Genomic DNA, 19,893 nt, shown 5'->3' with positions numbered 1-19,893 from the left:
ATTGTGGGCTGGCTATGTGCAAATATCTGTGTCCAACATGGTTTATACCGAAAGAGAATGGACTGGGGCCCTCAAATGATTATCATATAGTTGTTTTGGGATTGCGAATTTAGCTATGGGTTATCTTTCCCTGGGTGAAATAGATGTTTTCTCAGCTGAGTAAAGTATACACTGAGACGGGGTAGATTAATTGAGTCAAATGAATAAGGTGTATAAGCTGTAGTAAGGACTTTTGCAATGGAGAGCGAAAGGGATTTATTGGTGTCAATACTGAGGTAAATAGACTGATTTGAGGCAAGTTTTATTTGATTTATGCAGTATGAGACTTGCACACAACCGCTGGACACGCAGCTCCGCTGCGCATGCGAGTCACAAGCAGAAAAGTTGTATCCTGTACGGATTCCGAGTGCATGTGTGCTGGAGGGAAACGGATTCAGCTTGTGAGAGTCGTTTCATTATCGCCCGGAAAAGCCCACGACTGCAGCAGAATCAAATATATCCAAGCCACTGACCGACGGGCAAGCCAGGATTATAAAACAAGCCCTCCGGCCAACAGTTTGAGTGCTAACGAGAAAATCGCAGAAGCTAAATAGCTAACCTGAAATGGCGACGGCAATATACTTGGAACATTACCTTGACAGTGAGTATCCGGGATACACGGTATTGGTATTAACATTTTGAACATCTTGCGTCTGTTTGAGGTTTAATTTTACTATATCGAATACTTTTTTGCCTGGCGGGTGACTGGCAGATAGCATTACAGTGCGTTAGCAACTAGCAGGTCACTAGCTCCCTAGCTAACTGATTAGCATCGCGATATAGCCTTCGGTGGAATAAAGTTGGGCAGACTCTCCATGTATGGTGCTAAAGTCACTCAGATACTAATGTAATGATTATCTTGACAAATGTCAAACATTTAACAGAGTTAATCATTTGTAGTTAGCTAACTGAGCGGTTGGTGTCCGTTTCATGTTCTGTCACATAACAGTTAGCAGCTAGTTAACTAGCAGTGATTATATAAGTTTGTTTACAATATTATTGTCATACTCAACACTAACATGCAAGCATTTTTGAAATGTGTCCATTTCGGTCAACGTTTGTGTTTGCTTTATGATAGCAGACACCATGCATTTGCAACCTGTTGGTAAGCGCGTTTCCGTAACCAGTAACGCGCCGGGGCGGGGTGTATGAATTGCGTCACATAATATTGCGTTAAGCACACAAGCTGACACACTTTGAGAGGGTGGACAATATTCTTCTTATTATGGGCCGTTGCCAGCTCACCCCTGTCTCTTTTTGTCGTAAATATTCTACTTACCATGGTATATTTAACTACCTAACGGCATATTCAACGTTACTTTGCACAGACTTCCCAAAGCAGCCATGACTCCTGAGCTCACTGGTGGCATATGCATATGACCGACAGAAACAGCTATCGTAAACCAAATGCTTGTTAAACGTAAATGATGGTGGATGCACTGCAATGCACCTAAACAAAGTCTTCACACTGCTTTTTAGTTTTAATATATTTAATTTCTGTACAATAATTGATTTCTGTTTTATAATTTAGTTACAGTTTGCAATTCATCTTATAATAGTATCCCCTCATAGCCTTGTGTTGCCTTAAAAGCTGCATTCATCTGTGTATTTATTTACTTTTGTTCATGGTTTTGAAGCATTCAGTTGTAGTGTTTCTGAGCAGCACAGATTGAACCTTGCAGTAAGAACAATGAACTAACAGAGGTTTAAATGCTGATTTTGGCACTGTGAGTGACCTGTTCATGTCATGCAGTCATTTGATTTGATATTATTATCAAAGAAATGATTATTGCAGGTTAAACATTTTAAAAATCCAGCAGAGGACGGACTATAGTTACAACACCCATAGACATGAGTTGAATTTTACCTTGAGTGACACTACATCGATTAAGTGGATGAATAAATTAAGTGTTAAAGATGGAATGTCTCCCTCATCCTTGTGTCAATCTCCTCTCTAGGTATTGAAAACCTACCGTGTGAACTACAGAGAAACTTTACTTTGATGCGGGACCTGGACAATAGGACTGAAGGTGATAATTTAATCTCATAAAGTTATTATCATCCAATGCCCCTACACATGCATTGTCTACCTGCACAGGTGTTAATAATTTATTTTACCTGATTAGACATTTTCTCAGGTCAGTGTGGGCTTGCACAGACTGAGTTTGATTGCCATCATCTTGACTTACACTTTATGATTTTTAGTTTAGTTTGGTGACAACCTGAGCAGAGATCTAATAGACCTTTTTCATGGCAGATATTGTGATTTGTCATTGCAACAAAAGCACAAGTTTAACTAATAACATTAAAAATGGCTCAGTTCCTTCCTTCCTCTGTTCCAGTAAACCAGGCCAGTGAGCCAGCATGTACAGTATCAGGACCCTGGAACTGGCTCATTTAAATTGTTATTTCACTTGTGTGTTTCCTGCTTTGGCCTCTAAGTGTAGTACTGTTGTGTTGTACCATTTAAAACTAATAGTAAAAGTTACACTTACAAATACTGTGCCATCAATACTGCATTTCCAGCACTGTAATAATCCTGTTGTTGTGCAGAAAAGAAAGGAGAGATTGACAAACTGGCTGAAGAGTACATTGCAAATGTGAAGAACCTGGCCTCAGAACAGAGAGTGGAACACCTGCAGAAGATCCAAAATGCCTACAGCAAGTGCAAAGAGTTCAGTGATGACAAAGTCCAGCTTGCAATGCAGACATATGAAATGGTCAGTCCAAAACAGACTTACTGTTATTTGTCACTTGTAAATTCTATGTGTTTCATGTCACTGTTATCTGGTTTTGGTATTATAAAAGTTTTTATATAGTCAGCATGTTGGAAGTAAGCTGTTTAAGTTACACAGTAAATTCCTAATTTGCGAATGAAATCATACACAGTCAGGTTCTAGTCCACATCCTTTTACTGCAGGTGGACAAACATATCCGCAGACTGGATGCCGATCTGGCGCGGTTTGAGAATGAGCTAAAGGAGAAACTGGAAGTGAGCGGCTACGAAAGTACAGAGGGAAGAGGACTGAAAAGTAAGTTGGGTAACTGAAAGGCTTTCATAGTAAGACACTACAAAACAGTTTGATGCATCTATAAATGTAAATGTTTTCCACAGAGGGTGAGTCCCGGGGGCTGAGGGAGAAGCGCGGATCCAGAGGAAGAGGAAGGAAAGGTTCTGATGAAGATTCTCCCAGAAAGAAAAAGATAAAAAACAGGTATCTTTGGGCTGGTGGCTCAGTCAGGCCAAGGGTTTACTAGATGGCAGCTTCCAGAATCTGCACTACACATTTTTATCAAACCTGAAAATCCTGTTATTCATACCAGTGTTAATTCATATTACCAATGACTCATTCATTTGCCCCCTTTTCAGTCGTGTGTAATTCTAATCATGCTCTATGTGTTAATGTTGGACTTCTAGCCCAGACTTGAGTGACGCTCTCCTGCCTATGCAACCATCAGACGTTTTGGACATGCCAGTTGATCCCAATGAGCCTACATACTGCCTGTGCCATCAGGTGTCATATGGAGAGATGATTGGATGTGATAACCCAGATGTAGGTTTTCAGTTTATTTTTTTGCTTACATTTGAAAAGTTTCTTTACTATCAGAACCTGTTTGACTGCCAGTTTCGCCTTGAGATTCTTAGTACTGTTTTTCATCCCTCAGTGTCCGATTGAGTGGTTTCACTTTGCTTGTGTTGATCTCGCATCAAAACCCAAAGGAAAATGGTAAGAAGTTGAAGAATGTTTACATAGAGTTGTTTGTATAAAAAAAAAAAAAAAAAATTAATGCAGCTACCTCATGATCGTCCTCCGTGCCTTAACATCTTTTTCCCTGCTCTTTCTCAAATCGCTCAGGTTTTGTCCGAGGTGCACCCAAGACAAGAAGAAGAAATGAGATTTCTTACTTTCAGAAATAATTAACAAATAATGTATGTATTTTATGTGTAGTTTAATAGTGTAAACTACTATATATAATTTCAATTCTTATAATTCTCCATAGAAATGGTGGGTCATACAGCTTTTTTTAAAGGCCTTATCTGGATTCAGAGTATAGCTACGCTTGGCACCGTTAGACCCCCTTCTATTGGCGTTACTACTGTATGTCTTGTCATTGGATTTGTCCAATAGCTTTAAGATAATGAATACACCTGAATATTATATGTGTACTATAGTTAAATTAGTCTTTGCAGTGGAGATAAAAGTTGCACAAATTACCAATCAAAGTCCTTCCTCTCAAGTCATACAGTGTATATATTGTCATTACTAACATACTCAGAAATCCTGAATTGTGGCTTTAGCATACTTGAAATTTCAATTTTATAAAGATCTATTTTTTAATCAAATTGAGAGCCTGCTGAGAATTTACAATTTTAAACACCTAAATCCTTACCGAATTTTGGTGGTAAAAGGAATTATGTGTCAGATTTTCAGTTACCTACCTCCTTAGGGAATACATCAGCACTGCATAAATGACTGCATACCAATGTAAAAATTTGTGTTTTGATTAGCTTAAACCAAACAAGCAAAGCAATGCCAATTCATTCTTTATTGATTTTCCAAAAAAGCTGCGACATTTTTGAATGTATTGTGGTACTAATGGTCAGTCAGTCAGTGTCTCTTGTCAACTGAATGAGGTATTTAAGCACTTTGAATGAAATTTTCCCCTGAAGAGGTTTGATACTGCAGGCTTGGTTTTATGATATATATATATATAGTTTATCTCATTTAAAACTCTGCCATAGTGCATCACTTCAAACCATATGGAAATATATATGTTTTGTATGATATGAAACAATATTTTGTGGACACATTTTTTTTCCAAAGATATATTTGTTGTATTGCTTACTTATTGGTGTACTCTCAAATTTTATTTAATAGGATTTTAGCCTCTTCTTTCATAGTCAACTGTGAATATCACTCATTTAGGTGTAAGCCACAAATAAAAGAGCCAAAGTCTTTGTATTTTGTAAAATTCAGTATTTTGTAACAAATAAATATTCACTATAACTCATGCATTATTTAATTCTTTGCAGTTTGAAATGAAGCATGTGATGACCACAGGCCATTCACAAACATTGTTCGGGTTGTTTCCCTTGATTTATTTATTTTTCCTAACCATGTATTAAGAGGTGCTGAGACATCTGCGGTCTCCCCATTACAATTAAAACAAATGGTTTTGGTTTGTGGTACTCGAAAAGCATCAACAAATTACAATTGAAGAATTTCAACCGTAACTTTTTGACTAAAACAATGGTCCAGTTACTTTTACTAGTGTATTTTCAGAATGGTAATTTTTCACTGAGAACTATTATTTTCTAAATTACTGTCTAAACTACTTTTGACTAAACTCTTGACAGCAAGGTCTGTGGATAATGCAGAATAACCATAACATGGATTCTGAAAAAGGTTGCTTTTTTTGCCTGGTTTCCGTGCCACAAACAATCATTGCATTGGACTTTCAGCTGTTATTTTGGGTGCAGAGATCTCAAAAGTAGCTAGATCCCCATAGATTACTGGGTAAATACTGTATGTGTTAATGGTGCTTCCAGTAAAATGCCAAACCATTATCTAAACAGTGAATGCTGATACCTAATGTACAGTATTTATTGATGCTGTTGTCTGGGACTGCCGTCAAATGGGCACTGAATACTGGGATGTCTTTCTGTCGTTGGCGTTGTATTCTTCTGTTGTTTGTTGTGTCTGTTGCTAAATATCCACTTCTACTCGTCCAAAATTCCAGTTGTTACCAGAACAATTGAAACATATTCAGTTGCCAGTTTTTTAGGTACAAGAAGCTTAAACAGCTCATACAGTCCTGCAGTAAATTCTACCTTCATGAATGTTATAATGTTCACTGTGAAACTGTTTTACAAAGGTGTTGATTCAACTTTGTGGACATTTTGGAGGCTTTGCAGTGCTGTTCAACAGTATTGCATTATTCTGAGTGGTGGTTCTAATATTTAGTGTACCCTTATTAATATAAATGGGGTGGGCAAAATATGAGAAACACTTAGTGTAACACAGTATAATTCAACAGCGCTATAACTGTAGTTGCCAAAATGACCAAAACATGTAATCAATGCCTCTAAAACAGTTTCAACAAAAACTAAACATCAACTTCATGAAGGCAGAATTTATTGCAGGGCTGTTGCATTAGACTGCATTAGTTTTAGATACGTGCACCTAATAAACTGGCAACTGAGTGTATATACTTGACTGCATGCAAGAGGATATTTCCTGAAAAGAGCTACCCAAAATCAGATGTTAACCACTGTGTTTGAGTTTAGATGGACAATAAGCATTGTAGTCAACTTCAGCTCTGTTAGATTTTCCTGTTATCTCATAGAACACCAGTATATCGGGTAATTTGCAATCGACACTCTGAAAGGTCAGAGAAAGGATTGGAAAGCAGTTTTAAAATCCGTCATCAGAATCATCATCCCAACTGCACTTTTCTTGGATGGTCTTTGTGAAATCCATTTCCAGGTTGTAAACAAAGTCAGGATCATCTTTGCGCCTCCGGTTCTTCTCAAACAGTTCGTCCATTTGGCCCTTCTTGCGAGCCAGCTCCTCATCGTCCAGTTTGTTCAGGTCTTCGTTAGGGTCCAGGCGGAACGAGGCCAGGCTGTGCTCCAAGCTGAAGCCCTGCATGTGATCTCGCAGGATGATGTGAAGCTTCTCCAGTTGGCTCTGGGACACACCTTCCAGGTAGTCCCTGTGCCGAGGGTGGTTCTTCAGCCTTTCAGCAGCCATGCAGTAGTCTGGAGGTTAAGGAGAGAGGGCATCAAGGATTCAAACTGCTCTGTGGAAACAAAAGTCTACAGGGCCAGATTAACCTGCTAGGGGGCCCCTATTGACCCCCCTGTTCCTCCCACTTTGTGAGCACTATGTCTGTATCCTGTTGCCCTTAAGTATCCCTCAGGTACAGTGCATACAGTTATCTATACATGGCAAGTTCATTATTTTCCCCAGGGCCCCAGAAACCTTCTATGTGAAGTCCTCCTGCCCAGTTGGTTTGAAGTAATTTGATCATGCACAAATTTATTTAGGAATATGCATCATGGGGGCATATTATCAACTGAAATAATTAAGGTTTTGATACAGGGCCTTTGACAAGACAGGGCCTCCTTAAGGCCCTTATCCTTGCAGTTTGCATAGTGCTTTAGTGGTGCATATTCCCATAAAAAAGTTGCTGTAAATCAAATTACTACAGACTAATTGCAAAATAGTAAATCTGGAGCCTTGAGGGCCCCTGAGGGTCTGGAGTCCAGAGGCAGCTGCCCAACGTGCCCAGATGATAATCCAGCCTGTAGGGCTGTGGCACTTGTTCACTGGGTGGTGAAATAGGGAGGTCATGAACGATGACTGTACTGTAAAATAAGACAATGTAGCAGTAACTGGCAGATTTTAGGGGCCCACATCTGAAGAGGGCCTGCTAGAATTCCAGTGGGATTACTGGGATTATCACTGGGCACTGAATTTGTTGCTACGGCCATCTCTACTTTTATTCTGATGTTTTAGGATGTATTACATGGAACTAGGAGATCCCTATGGTTTAAGAAAAAGTTGCGTTCGTGTGTGTCGCAAAATAATTGTCTTGCCTTACCAGAATATTTTGAGAAGTTCCGCACAGGTATTATTCTTTTTCGCACCTTTTTGGTTTCCTTGTGTTCATAAATTAAAACTATAGAGGGAGGACTGAACTTCACTCCACATCGCTTTGCCTCGAAACTCATCTTCTTTATGTCTGCAGCAAACCTAGTTTCAACTGGTCTCCACTTGGAGTTCAACGGTAAAAGACTAAAAACATTTTAAGCATAATAATTAACATTTAATATTTAGCATTTGACAAATGAGTCTGAATTAAGAAACTGGATAAAATTAGCGAGTCTGAGAGATGATTAGCGTTAAACGTTGCCTTGGTGCCTAACCTTAGTCGGTGTCGGACCTTTCTGTCTTCACCGAAGCCTGCCTACAATTAGAGTAAATATTTTAAAGTCTTCCTGTTTCAGTTACAGTGACGGTAATGATTGATAACTGATTGTCTGAGCATCCCTTCTTATATATAATTATTTCCTCAGAGCTTTCCCACAATGCCCGTTTATTTTTCTTTCTAGTCAAGCACCGTCGCAGCTTCCCTAGAACTACAAAAGGGTCCTTCGAGATCCTTTTCCGTAAACAATTTAAAAGAGAGCACCAAGTATTATAGTTGTAGCTCGATAAATAGAATACATAGGCTAAGAAAAGCTTGTTGTAGTTCACCATAACCACTTTGATGTATTTTATACTGTTGTCTGTGTTGGCTTGTTTGTCGACATGCCATTGTTTGATCGAAAAGGGTAAGGCGTATTGTTAGACCGCCGAGCTAAAACGGATAATGACTGATTAGTTTTGCGTGTCACCAAAACATTGAACTTAATTTTGGTTTCTGGCTGGATAGTGAAGACGGGGGCGAGGATGACTCTAGTGTAATGCAGCAGAAAGCAGTCTCTTCTCTTCCTATGCATAAAGAAATGAGTACAAAGTGAAGGATTACGTGTAAAATTAAGAGTGTCAACAGCCTCTTGGGTGGAAAATAAATTTAAACAAAAACTAATTTGTCCTTTCATTGGTCCACCAGTAATAGCTACACAGGTTGAAATTTAAAATGAATTTCCCTGTCCGAAAGCCTCTAAATTTTAATTGTACCTTTTGTATCTGGCTGTTCCCTATGAACCCACTTATCCTAATTGTTTTCAATTAAGTCAGCCATAAATGTATTATTACAGTTACAATAAAAAAAGTCTGCTCTGTCTAGTCTTGTGGTCTTGACCAATACAACCTACATATTTCTGTAGATGAGAAGAACGAGAACCACTGCGGTCTGCTGAAGCAGTGTCTTGAATCCTCACTAGTTTCAGTGGAGATCAACAAGAAGGGTTTTCACAGGTATTGGTGTATTTTCAAACATGGAACAAAGGCCATCTCCAGGGCTCAGTGTGAGTAAGGGATTTCTGCTGTGTTTTAGGGAGGTGGTAACCACTGTTGTGCTCAGCCCTGATGTGCTCAGTGGGCTCAGAGTTTTGCTGGTTCATAGATGGCCTAGAGGCGTCTATGTTGATCCATACCAACTTGCATCCCTGAGCGATCAAACTGATTGGCAGGTAAGATGGACACTTTGCCGAAACATAGCACATTTGTGGTAATAAATATTACAAGCCACATCTACACTATGTATGTACTGTATGTATTAATTATTTATGTATTCATTCTGTAAGATATTACTGGATTCATCCATCGACCTAGAGGTGCCTGCTCACAAGACCTCTGGATTTGTCACCTATGTGTATCCCACCCCTGATGGACCAACTCCCAGACTGCTAAAAGTAGCAATTCCCATACACGGCCGCTACCATGAGCCTTCTTTTGATGGGAAAACGTTTACATCTGTTGACATAGAACCTCCAGAGCTGCTGCTGCGGACTGAAAAATGTGAGTGGATCATCTTTATTCTGTAGTCATGTACATTTCTCTTCTCAGAAACAAGTAACCAAACATGTTTATCATATATCTCCTACGTTTCCTGCTGGGAAACCAACATTTTAGCTCCTTCACAATTTGCTTCGATATTTTTGAACAGCCTAGAATGATTCGGGACTTAGGGGGCCAATTCTAATAAGTGCAAAGGGAAGTTAAAATACCTGATGACCCTTCTGATCAAGATTTATTCTAAGAGATGAATGAAATCAAAATGCTTCTTTATATATTTTTTTTATTTTTAGTTCAGTGAATATGTGAATATACCAATAAGGTATATGGTTAAAACAATAACTTGACTATCAAAGGCCCTTTGTATTGGTTGTCAGAAACACAAGATGAAAAATGCAGTAAATGTCTAAGCTTCTTTCTTTCTTCAAGGTACGCAGCTCAACAACTTAGACCCTCACACTGTCGTGGACGCCCCCTGTACTCATGACAATTCAAGCACATGTCCATGGGTTAAACTCCAGCACCAGCAGGTGGTTCTCTATAAATCTTCTCAAAATCTTAAGTGGGAAAAAAAAGTCCAAACTTTATATGATACTAATTGTCTGTTATTCCTCTTTTATCACTCTCAAAATATCTTGTATCTTGTAGGATCAAGGCCCTATGGGTTTCCAGTTTCCAGTTGGTGACGGGTCTTTGGTGACGCCTGTATGCGGTGGAACTCTTCTAGTCACAATGATCTGCTGTGGGACACTATCCAAATACATGTGGAAACATCGACTCATTTAAACAGCGATGGTCAGCATGATCTTATAATTATACAGTTCTGTCTGATACCAGCATCATTCTGGCACTAGGATCAAAGTTTTCAGCATAAAACATCAAAAGGCCATAAAAAAAATAACACCACACAGACATTAATAGGCATGGATAGAAAAGGTCTGTTGTATATGAATCATTTAAAAAGTGAAATGCATAGAACGCCTTATCTTCTGAGGTGACACAAACAGAGAACAGGTCTATTTTACATCAGTCCAGGTTTTGAGCAGGTTCCTGCTTTTACTATGCAAAGTAATCCAGATAATTCAGTTAACGTGGTTCTTGGAATAGGCCCCAGTTACTGGAAGTAAACATCTTTGTTTAGGTTAGTCCTCTGCTTTTTGTGCAAAACTTTCTCCTGTTATAATCGTGGCTCAGAAGTAGGAACATAGCATACAGCAGCGTGCAGGAAGATGACACTTTATTTATTTCGTTTGAAACACTCAAGACTCAACACACTCAGGAATGTCTGGGGCCGCAAATCATGTTCTTAGGACACCTTTTATCCCAACTGCAAACAATATTTTCAACTCCAAATAATAAAAAAGGAAAGATCTGTGGTGATTTTTCTCTTGTTGAACTAAAGACATTTCCCATCTTCTAATCTGTTGACAATTTTGTGTTATAACTGTTTTCTCAAAAATGTTAGCTACAGTGCATATGAACACAGCACTACAGATAGTGGTTAAAAAATACTTCTCTGATATCCATCCCTATGATACTTCTTTTATAAAATCTTTTATTTTGACATCCTGCATAATACAGAACATTGCAGAGTATGTAAATTAAGCACACTATGTAAATTGTGTATGTCAAGTGACAAACTTTCTTTTATGTTTGTGGATGTTTTTTTTTTTTCAAGTTCTCTCAAATCCAGAAGAAGGTCAGAGGTCATGGTCAGCTACAGACCAGCAAAGTTGAATAATATGTGGAATCAGATGTTTTTTTTCCAACCTAAAAGCGATCTAAAGGGGAAATTAAAGAAAACTGGATATTAAGGGGTTACAATATCCATACCATATATAGGATGTCAAAATCTTTCAGCTGGCCTTCTTTATCAGAGATCATACTGTGATAAATCTGCCACAGAATTATTATGATTTAGACAATAAAAGTGTGTATCATGATTCAAAATGTTAAAAACACCACACTGTGTTGATGGACCATGATTAAATTGAAATATATCCCAGTCCAGCTTGCAGGAATTGCTCAAAGGTACTAAAGCAGGGCCTGGCTTTTATATACTTTTAGCCCCCAGCTTATGGAAAGCGTGTATCAATCACGCTTCTTCACATATCATAAATGTTGAACTACATTACCTAAAATGCTTTTCGACCTAATTCAATTTCTAACAACCAGTTTCTTAAGTTTCAACATGTTTCTCGCTTTTAGTATTTCCAATGGTTAAAAACATGGTTATTAGAGCTTCCAGTATTAGCAGTGCAGTTTTGCACACGAGTAGTCATTTTTGTATACAGATAACGGACAAACTTCACACACCATTCACTTGAAACATGTATTGAATAGGCTAGGGCTGGGTCGGTAGTTCCGCTTCCCCTTCGCCATAGCGGAATTATCCAAGGGCCGAAAAGATAGAAGAAAAGTTGCATTGTAAATAGTTGTAGTCACGTTTTTACTAAGTTATTTGTACGCGTTGCGTACCATCAAGGCCCCAGGTAACAGAGGAAGTACTTTTAACGGATTAAGAAACGTTTTCCAAACCGTCGAGGATCGGCCGGGGAGTCAAGTTCTATTCAAGTTTAACTGGTGTGGAACCTCCGGTGAGCTCTGCTGCCCCTGCGTCGCCTTCGTTAGCCTACAAGTAAAGCAGATTGGTATTGGATAATTTGCTACTTTGCAGCCTATGTACTGTTGTCCAAACCACCATTTGGCAATGTTAATTTATCGGGGGAAACCCATAACTTTAGTTGTCAGACTAGTTAGCGTTAGCTGAAAGCTTAACGCAGATCTCGTATGGTTGCAAGTGTTAGTATAGCTTGTCACGCTAACGTTAGCTTATAGCTAGCACACTTATTGGCCAAGTAGCTAGTTAACCTAATGCTAACGTTAGCTTGCTAGCCGCCCCTGTTGTTACTCATTTGAAGGGCATTTCTGAACACAGAAATACCGTTGAATGGCAAAATAATAGACTAAATGTCAATATGTTGACACTTCTTATCGTAAGAAGAAGAAATGAAGTGTCAGCTTTTCATTTCTGTATCAAGTGCACTGGGAAAATAACAACTTCCATTATTCTTTTATCCTCATCTGGGACATAGGTTAGGGCACAAAGAAGACCCTATTTTGCTGAAAATGCTCTCAACATTTTTCAGACTAATACTAAGTTTTTAGACGGGGAATAAGTTGTGCCAAAATAAGCTTTGGTTTGTGGTTACAGTATCTCCTTTACGTTAACTTTAAATGATATAGTCTCTGCTCTCACCCTCATTATTCGTTAGATATTGCCAAATAATTAGTTTGTTTGTGCCATAATGTCTCAGTTCAGTCACCCTCTTATCCACACTATGGGCTGTTTATTTGTACTTAGAAGTGGCGATTCTTAATAGACATTTTTGACTGAGAAGATGAGATGAGACTGAGAACATGTGAGACTGTGTGTAGGGTTTCTCTCTGCACCACACTATTGTGGCCCAAGATGATGGTGTTTTTCCCAATTACCAAACACTACACCAGCTTCACTAATACTTCCCCCAATACTCCTATATACTCTTCGGCTTCCACAGCAATGTCATTAAATGTATGGCAATAATAATTAGAAACTTTATTTGTGTAGCACCTGCATTTCATACAAGAAATGTATACAAAGTGCTTTACAATAAAGAAATTACATGCACCGAGTGCTTCACATAAAGATAGCCATAGAATTAACATAAAAACAGGGATAAAATGCCATAATAGAAAATAATGCCCAAAAGAAAATAAGATGGAAAATAAAACCCACTAGTAGAAAGCTCCCTGATTATTAGTCACCAAATTCTGCTGTATTTGTAACCTTATTATAGTATGTTTATGGTCTTATGAATGTCTGATTTTCTTCCAGGTCCCACTTGGTGCTTCCTTTCGCTTCTGCTGTCATTTTCGGCACATACCTCATGCTGATGTGAGCGCTGCCTCGCTCCCTCTCTGTTTGCCACCCTGTCCATCCTCGCCCGCTGTGCCCCCTCCCCCCTCCCCCCAGCCCTCTTAGCCCTGTGAGGCTTGCAACAACCTATAGCGATGTGTGATAACGGAGACCCTGAGGATAAACCCCCTGCCCCTCCGGTCAGGATGAGCAGTACCATCTTCAGCACCGGCTCTGGCAAAGACTCACTCTTAGCCAACCACAGCTCTAAACCACTACCTTCTGTGCCTGAGGAGAGAAAACCGCGCAACAAGATCATCTCAATCTTCTCTGGGGCTGAAAAAGGTGAGGCGAAGAGTTTGGCAGAAAAATATTTAACTTTAAAGTTATTCTTGTGTTTGTGATCGGTCAGGGTTCAGCAATAAGGATTGCTTGGGGAAAGTAAAATGCCATGTCGGGCAAGTAAATCTAGCAACTCGCTTGGTAAAAAAAGAATTAAACACATGTATTTTTCCTGAAACCCGGTATTAAACGGGCCCTGGGGCTAAATTATTAAAGACCGTAGTATTATCACGCTCGCTGCAGCCTCTCATGCTGTCTGCCCCCCTCCCTCTACCAGCGGTAACTTACCTGCAGTGAATCACAGCAGCAGCAGAGGGAGGAGGACAGAGGACAGGAGGAAGGACTAATACTGACTGATGTTTAGAAAGAATGAAGAACACAAACATAACTCAGTATATCGATGTCAGGAATATAAGGCTGTTTGAACCCTGTTGGTGGAAGTGTTGATGTGTTATGTGTAATTTCAGTAAGGTTTTGTTTATTCTCAGGTGGTAGAAAGAAAGATCGAGACAAAGAACGACCAGAGATCTCGCCACCTTCAGATTTTGAACACACCATACATGTTGGGTTTGATGCTGTCACAGGGGAGTTCACTGTGAGTTTTTGCTGTTTGCTCATTATCACACATGTTTTTTCTAGCTTTTTGACACTTGACTATTAACCAAAACACACATCTACATTACACCAGATCTGCACCAGATTGACACCCTGTCATCTTTGTCATACACAGGGTATGCCAGAGCAATGGGCTCGCCTACTCCAGACCTCAAACATCACCAAGTCAGAGCAGAAGAAAAACCCACAGGCTGTACTCGACGTTCTTAAGTTCTACGACTCTACAGGCAACAGCCGTCAGAAGTACCTCAGCTTCTCATCTTCTGGTGAGTCTTGAAGTTGAATTGTGACATTAAGTTGGATTAGTTAACCACAGGGCATTGTGAACTTCTATCAAGTTGCTGTTCACTACTTCCATTGGAGGAAATTGGTCTTGTAAAGTTGCTAGGTTGTGCCACTAAAAAACACAAGTAAAATACTCCACCGTGTTTGTAGGTACAAGTTAAATATTGCCTGAAATTATACCTTTTCCTTTTGTCTTCAAGTAGATACCATTTTTATCGAGTGACCAGGCAGTGCAATGAGTAAAGAGCACAATGTGTTAGCCTTGAAACAAAACCCTTCGAGAACCTAGTGTAATCTGTGACTACAGGTACTTATTAATTTTTTTTCTGTCTGTGCCTCTTTGTTTTTTTTTCCATTCACAGAAAAAGACGCATTTACCCCAGGGCCTCAGTCTGTAAGTACTTCAAGACAGTTAAAAAAACACATGCTGTTTTATTAGCACTACGTTTTCTCTTATTAAGGCTAACAACCTTTTATTTTACTCTAAATTAGCCTGTCAAAAAAGGCACTGAACCCTCTTCACCGAATATCAAAGACATTGATGATGATGACGATGATGAAGCTCCTCCTCCTATTGTGGCACCAAGACCAGAACACACAAAGAGTGTAAGTCACCTGCTATAAGTAGGCTTGACAGCATAATGATTGTCTGTAAAATCAGCTTGTCACATTTCACTTTCTAAGGCATTCTTTGTGAATTTGAGATTTATTTATTTGTTTTGTTTGGTTGTGTTGTACAGGTGTATACTCGCTCTGTTATTGACCCCATCCCTGCTCCAAGCACGTGCGTAGACGGAGACGCTGCCTCCAAGGCTGCAGACAGACAGAAAAAGAAGGGCAAGATGTCTGATGAGGAGATCATGGACAAACTGAGTAAATTATTAATAAATCATTAATCTTACAAATCTTTTGTCACAACAATACAGCAGTTTGAATCCCACCTGTTTCCTTTACATGCGTGATTGTTATCTGGCTTACAGGAACCATAGTCAGCATTGGAGATCCCAAGAAGAAGTACACCAGATATGAAAAAATTGGCCAGGGGTGAGTGGAGATCCACCAGTTGCATTCAGAACGTGTCGTAGGATTTAAGTTTTTATGTGCACTATGTAATGTTGCTTTTGTAATGATAATAGGGCCATCATTTTACCAACAAAATCTGGTCGTATTTTTTTGTATCAACATTACATTTCTTTTTTTTCTTTTTTTTCTTTTTTTTTCAAGCATCATCAGTGTCAGGAAGCCAGATATCTCAACAAGATCCTAACTATCCCGTGAGACAGATCCTTAGTAGTATTGTTATTTTAGTGTTTGTGTCAGTAATATACAAACAAAGCATCACGTCACGTCTGTCTGTAACACATTTGCAGACTAAATTGAATGGACTGTTTCTTAAAATGTGCATTGAAGTAAATTGCTCATCTTGTTCTTGTCACAGGGCATCAGGAACAGTATTTACAGCCATTGATGTTGCCACAGGACAGGAGGTAAAGAGCGACTGAGTAATGGATGATATGTGGAGACTGTAAAAAAGGCCAGGGACGCAGCAGAGTAAAGTAGTGGAGCTCATTACATAAACATTAACACATGAAACACACATTTCTACAAGAAATACAGCTTTAAAGTGAGACTAAGAGATAAAGGTAAAAACATACTGTAAGTAAAGACAAGTAATCAAGTTAGCAAATTGAGCCAGTGCTGTTAGCTACACAGCAGTATCTATTTAATGTAAGCATTACATTAGCTTACATTAGCAAACATTAGCCATCCAAAGCTACCAGTCATACCAGACCAAGTAAGGTTGTATCAGCAAAACTACTGAGTACGGTGTGTTTTATTGCTTATGAGTTCAGCTTTTCATTAGTAAGAGGAAGAATGTGTTATGTATTCTTTCAAAAGTTACATAGTTTTGCTTTAAATGCTTTACATGAAGAAAGACAGTTAAAGAAAGCAGTTAAAAATGGACATACATACTGTACATACACTTGCAGTCATAATAAAAACCAAGGGAAAGGGAAAAAATACTAACGTGGTCCCCTGAGTAGCAGTAATTCGTCATCATTCGGCTCTCACGCTGCCTTATTACAGGTCGCCATTAAACAGATCAACCTACAAAAGCAGCCGAAGAAGGAGCTGATCATCAATGAGATTCTGGTGATGAAGGAGTTGAAGAACCCCAACATTGTCAACTTTTTAGACAGGTAAGACTGAAAGTAAACCTGCAGCCTGACAGCTCTTTAAAAAAACGTGGGAGTAGAACATCCAATCGTAAAAATCCACAAAGTTGTCACAAATGCATGGATGGACACCAGTGTGTGACGTTGTGCATTTGTGTCAGCTTCCTGATGGGGGAGGAGCTGTTTGTGGTGATGGAGTATCTGGCTGGTGGCTCACTGACAGACGTGGTTACAGAGACCTGTATGGATGAGGCCCAGATAGCTGCTGTCTGCCGAGAGGTACACTGCACTCTTTACAACCAGGGCCACATGAAAGAAATCCAAATCCCACTTTATGTGAAAGTTAGAGGCAAAACAAAAACTTAACTCTCTTAACCAACTTTTCCCTGTCTCCTCCCATTTGTCCCCGTATCTGCAGTGTTTACAAGCACTGGATTTCCTGCATGCGAACCAGGTCATTCACAGAGACATCAAAAGTGACAATGTGTTACTTGGGATGGATGGCTCTGTCAAGCTGAGTAAGTCCTCGACTGATGTTATCAGGGGCAGCCCGTTAAACACAGATTGCTATGTCTTTTTACTGTAACTATGTATTTACTCTTCTCCATTTCCTCGACAGCCGATTTTGGCTTCTGTGCCCAGATCACTCCAGAGCAGAGCAAACGCAGCACCATGGTAGGCACGCCTTACTGGATGGCTCCTGAGGTGGTGACCAGAAAGGCTTACGGGCCTAAAGTAGACATTTGGTCACTGGGTATTATGGCCATTGAGATGGTTGAAGGAGAGCCCCCCTACCTGAACGAGAACCCACTACGCGTGAGTGAGAACATTTTAAATCCTCTTGGTTATTTAACTGTCCTCTTTTTTTCCCCTTATTTACATGTTGTTCACTTCCAACATTTTAAAATGAAACTCTCCCCATTAAATTATCTGTACAGTTAGCAGATTTGTTAAAAAAATCGAGTTCACTTACAAAAAGGTCAAAGGCACAGTGTAATGTACGTAATAAACATCTTAATTTTATATCAAAAAGCTAAAATAATAAGTGACTAATGGAATCAATGATTTGCTTGTGTCCGACTTTGGCATAGTTGTTGAACAACTGCAGTCCTTAAACTGTCATGAGTCGACACAAAAGCAGAACAAATGCTCACAAGTCTCATGAGAGTTTCTCCTTCTCTCCACCTACAGTTTGTTGTATGGTTTTGTAAAGTCAGTTTACTCAGCTGTCATTAAGCGCTATAGAAAGGCAAAGGACTTTATGGTGGCTGTGTGAATGCTGGGTTAGAAAATGGTGTGTAACATTTTACATTTTCATAGCAATTAAAAACCAATCAGACTTTTTAACTGTTCTCACTTTACCAGAATGACTTGAATCACTTGCTGCAAGTTAATTAATTCCTGAAACTAGATTTCACAGTTCTTGGTGTTTCTTTGTCTCTCATCTCTTCCCGTTTGGCAGGCATTATACCTGATTGCCACGAACGGCACGCCCGAGCTTCAGAACCCTGAGAAGCTTTCTCCGGTCTTCAGAGATTTCCTCAACCGTTGTTTGGAAATGGATGTAGAGAAAAGAGGCGGAGGCAAAGAGCTGCTGCAGGTTAAAAACTCTTCCTGTTATTAGATTTTTTTAAATATATTTTTTTTTCATTGAACTTCTCTTGAGTTTTTTAATCAAATGGGCACGTGATTCACTGGTTTCCTCTTTCCCACTCCTCTTCTCTTCGTGGATCTTTGCCCTGGTGTGCAGCATCCGTTCCTGAAGCTGGCGAAGCCCCTCTCCAGTCTCACACCTCTCATCCTGGCAGCCAAGGAGGCCATGAAGGGCAATCGTTAGCTGATGAAACTAGCTACCCTGCCTTCCCATGCTGTGCACAGATATGTGCCAACCATTTAGATTTTGTGCCAGACAATAGGCTGAGAGTGACTTGCCACTCTTGATGCACCAGCCTTATAAGCCCTGACAAACCTCACTGTGAAGAAGACCAAAAATATAGAGCACAACTCCACCGCTGTCCAAATGAACTCTATTCTCACTCAGACGTCAAAAGACAAGTCAAACTAAAGTGCTTAGTTTCAGAGTCAGGCGTAGTTATTTTGTACAATGAATCTCCTGGTGATAAGTTAGGGCTAGGCTTGTATTTAACTTGGAATGAAGAAAATGCCTAGTTCTATTTAGTTTTTTTTAATCAACTGCCTTAAACATGCAAAATGTTGCCTAATGTATTGTTGATTGTGTCAATGTTTCTCTTCCCATGATTTTTACTACCTTTGTAATTTACCTTTTCAGCTTGTCAGTGTCTTAGTTATTTTGATACTTGAATTTCATATTTGTCCCCCTTCTTGTTATGTAGTTGGTCTCATTCAATGAACACTCTTGCTATTTCCACATTGACTCGTGTTTTATGGACATTTTCTCTAGCCGGTTTTATAGGAAACATTTCAGTACATTCATCATCATGAACGTGCTGTGATTGTGTCATTCTTTGACTGCCACACCTGACAGACCTACTGTACAATTTCTTCCCCTGTATCATTAGTCTCCTGATACCAGAGGTGCACCTTACAGGCAAATTAAAATGTTAGATTGACAGGGTTTATACTTTCTTCTTTATTGTTATTAAAAATGAGTATTGTACGTTGAACTCTGTCCTTTGTGTTCTTCTGGACTAAACAAATGCGCTTTTCCCATGTGTATATTGTGTACTTAATAATTAGTTTGAAAAAAAGTGGCCATATCGTAATGGTTAGCTGGTAAAGACAATTTGTTGACTGTTTCTTTTTCTCTTCTGGACGATTAACAACCTTGTCTGCGCACTCAAATAAACTGTGCTTTTTGTGATTTGGTTGTGAAAGTGATTGGTGTGCAGTAATCTCACCTTTTTAAAGCCACACAGAGGGAAACAAATATGAGACTGGACTAAGTGGTGCAATATAGTATTAATAACCTTTCCTATCTATACTCTATGTTTAAGTTCAACCAATGAATGACTGGATTTTCCACAGGCAGCGCAGATACAAGTTTAGGATGTAGGTGACAGAGCTCGAGATGTCTTTATTTTGAAAT

General features: G+C 39.3%; 4 protein-coding genes across 8 annotated transcripts; 3 read left to right on the top strand and 1 right to left on the bottom strand.

The window, feature by feature from the left end:
• Positions 1 to 18: 18 nt before the first annotated feature.
• On the top strand, positions 19 to 5,052 carry ing5a (inhibitor of growth family, member 5a). Of its 3 annotated transcripts, none has more exons than XM_044198319.1 (8): positions 19 to 640; positions 1,998 to 2,069; positions 2,593 to 2,759; positions 2,960 to 3,071; positions 3,155 to 3,254; positions 3,458 to 3,593; positions 3,706 to 3,767; positions 3,897 to 5,052. In XM_044198319.1, the coding sequence occupies exons 1-8, from the start codon at positions 604 to 606 to the stop codon at positions 3,934 to 3,936; spliced, it is 726 nt and encodes a 241-aa protein (XP_044054254.1). In that variant the 5' UTR covers positions 19 to 603; the 3' UTR covers positions 3,937 to 5,052. The 3 variants fall into 3 exon arrangements, with proteins under 3 accessions (XP_044054254.1, XP_044054253.1, XP_044054255.1); XM_044198318.1 differs by having other exon boundaries at positions 3,449 to 3,593; XM_044198320.1 differs by lacking the exon at positions 1,998 to 2,069.
• A 62-nt stretch (positions 5,053 to 5,114) lies between these two features.
• Positions 5,115 to 8,004, bottom strand: cep19 (centrosomal protein 19). The gene is made up of 2 exons (XM_044198323.1): positions 7,648 to 8,004; positions 5,115 to 6,802 (listed from the first exon to the last, which is right to left on the bottom strand). Exons 1-2 carry the CDS (start codon positions 7,775 to 7,777, stop codon positions 6,456 to 6,458), a joined length of 477 nt encoding a protein of 158 aa, XP_044054258.1. The 5' UTR covers positions 7,778 to 8,004; the 3' UTR covers positions 5,115 to 6,455.
• Positions 8,005 to 8,196: 192 nt separating this feature from the next.
• On the top strand, positions 8,197 to 10,929 carry pigx (phosphatidylinositol glycan anchor biosynthesis, class X). The gene is made up of 6 exons (XM_044198317.1): positions 8,197 to 8,380; positions 8,879 to 8,969; positions 9,049 to 9,184; positions 9,299 to 9,512; positions 9,939 to 10,039; positions 10,158 to 10,929. Exons 1-6 carry the CDS (start codon positions 8,317 to 8,319, stop codon positions 10,293 to 10,295), a joined length of 744 nt encoding a protein of 247 aa, XP_044054252.1. The 5' UTR covers positions 8,197 to 8,316; the 3' UTR covers positions 10,296 to 10,929.
• Positions 10,930 to 11,822: 893 nt separating this feature from the next.
• On the top strand, positions 11,823 to 19,668 carry pak2b (p21 protein (Cdc42/Rac)-activated kinase 2b). Of its 3 annotated transcripts, none has more exons than XM_044198306.1 (15): positions 11,823 to 12,106; positions 13,387 to 13,752; positions 14,238 to 14,344; positions 14,480 to 14,630; positions 15,012 to 15,043; positions 15,142 to 15,255; positions 15,390 to 15,522; positions 15,630 to 15,693; positions 16,088 to 16,136; positions 16,738 to 16,850; positions 16,988 to 17,105; positions 17,245 to 17,344; positions 17,446 to 17,642; positions 18,289 to 18,426; positions 18,577 to 19,668. In XM_044198306.1, the coding sequence occupies exons 2-15, from the start codon at positions 13,563 to 13,565 to the stop codon at positions 18,661 to 18,663; spliced, it is 1,593 nt and encodes a 530-aa protein (XP_044054241.1). In that variant the 5' UTR covers positions 11,823 to 12,106; positions 13,387 to 13,562; the 3' UTR covers positions 18,664 to 19,668. The 3 variants fall into 3 exon arrangements, with proteins under 3 accessions (XP_044054241.1, XP_044054243.1, XP_044054242.1); XM_044198308.1 differs by having other exon boundaries at positions 11,823 to 12,147; XM_044198307.1 differs by having other exon boundaries at positions 11,823 to 12,160.
• The last annotated feature ends 225 nt before the right edge of the window (positions 19,669 to 19,893 follow it).

The sequence above is a fragment of the Siniperca chuatsi genome, linkage group LG6 (genome assembly GCF_020085105.1).
Source record: "Siniperca chuatsi isolate FFG_IHB_CAS linkage group LG6, ASM2008510v1, whole genome shotgun sequence".
Taxonomy (NCBI): domain Eukaryota; kingdom Metazoa; phylum Chordata; class Actinopteri; order Centrarchiformes; family Sinipercidae; genus Siniperca; species Siniperca chuatsi.
Note: the sequence above shows the minus strand (reverse complement) of the source record. Positions and strands in the feature narration are given on the sequence as shown.

Bases quoted from the DNA above. Each gene is read 5' to 3' on its own strand.
- pak2b (XM_044198306.1), top strand. From the start codon at position 13,563: ATGTGTGATAACGGAGACCCTGAGGATAAACCCCCTGCCCCTCCGGTC. The intron at 15,256-15,389 runs GTAAGTCACCTG...TGTGTTGTACAG, and splicing joins GACCAGAACACACAAAGAGT to GTGTATACTCGCTCTGTTAT. The intron at 16,851-16,987 runs GTAAGACTGAAA...CATTTGTGTCAG, and splicing joins ATTGTCAACTTTTTAGACAG to CTTCCTGATGGGGGAGGAGC.
- cep19 (XM_044198323.1), bottom strand. From the start codon at position 7,777: ATGAGTTTCGAGGCAAAGCGATGTGGAGTGAAGTTCAGTCCTCCCTCT. The intron at 6,803-7,647 runs GTAAGGCAAGAC...CTTAACCTCCAG, and splicing joins GAACTTCTCAAAATATTCTG to ACTACTGCATGGCTGCTGAA.
- ing5a (XM_044198318.1), top strand. From the start codon at position 604: ATGGCGACGGCAATATACTTGGAACATTACCTTGACA. The intron at 641-1,997 runs GTGAGTATCCGG...TCTCCTCTCTAG, and splicing joins CTTGGAACATTACCTTGACA to GTATTGAAAACCTACCGTGT. The intron at 3,768-3,896 runs GTAAGAAGTTGA...CAAATCGCTCAG, and splicing joins TCAAAACCCAAAGGAAAATG to GTTTTGTCCGAGGTGCACCC.
- pigx (XM_044198317.1), top strand. From the start codon at position 8,317: ATGTATTTTATACTGTTGTCTGTGTTGGCTTGTTTGTCGACATGCCAT. The intron at 8,970-9,048 runs GTATTGGTGTAT...GCTGTGTTTTAG, and splicing joins AACAAGAAGGGTTTTCACAG to GGAGGTGGTAACCACTGTTG. The intron at 9,513-9,938 runs GTGAGTGGATCA...TCTTTCTTCAAG, and splicing joins GCTGCTGCGGACTGAAAAAT to GTACGCAGCTCAACAACTTA.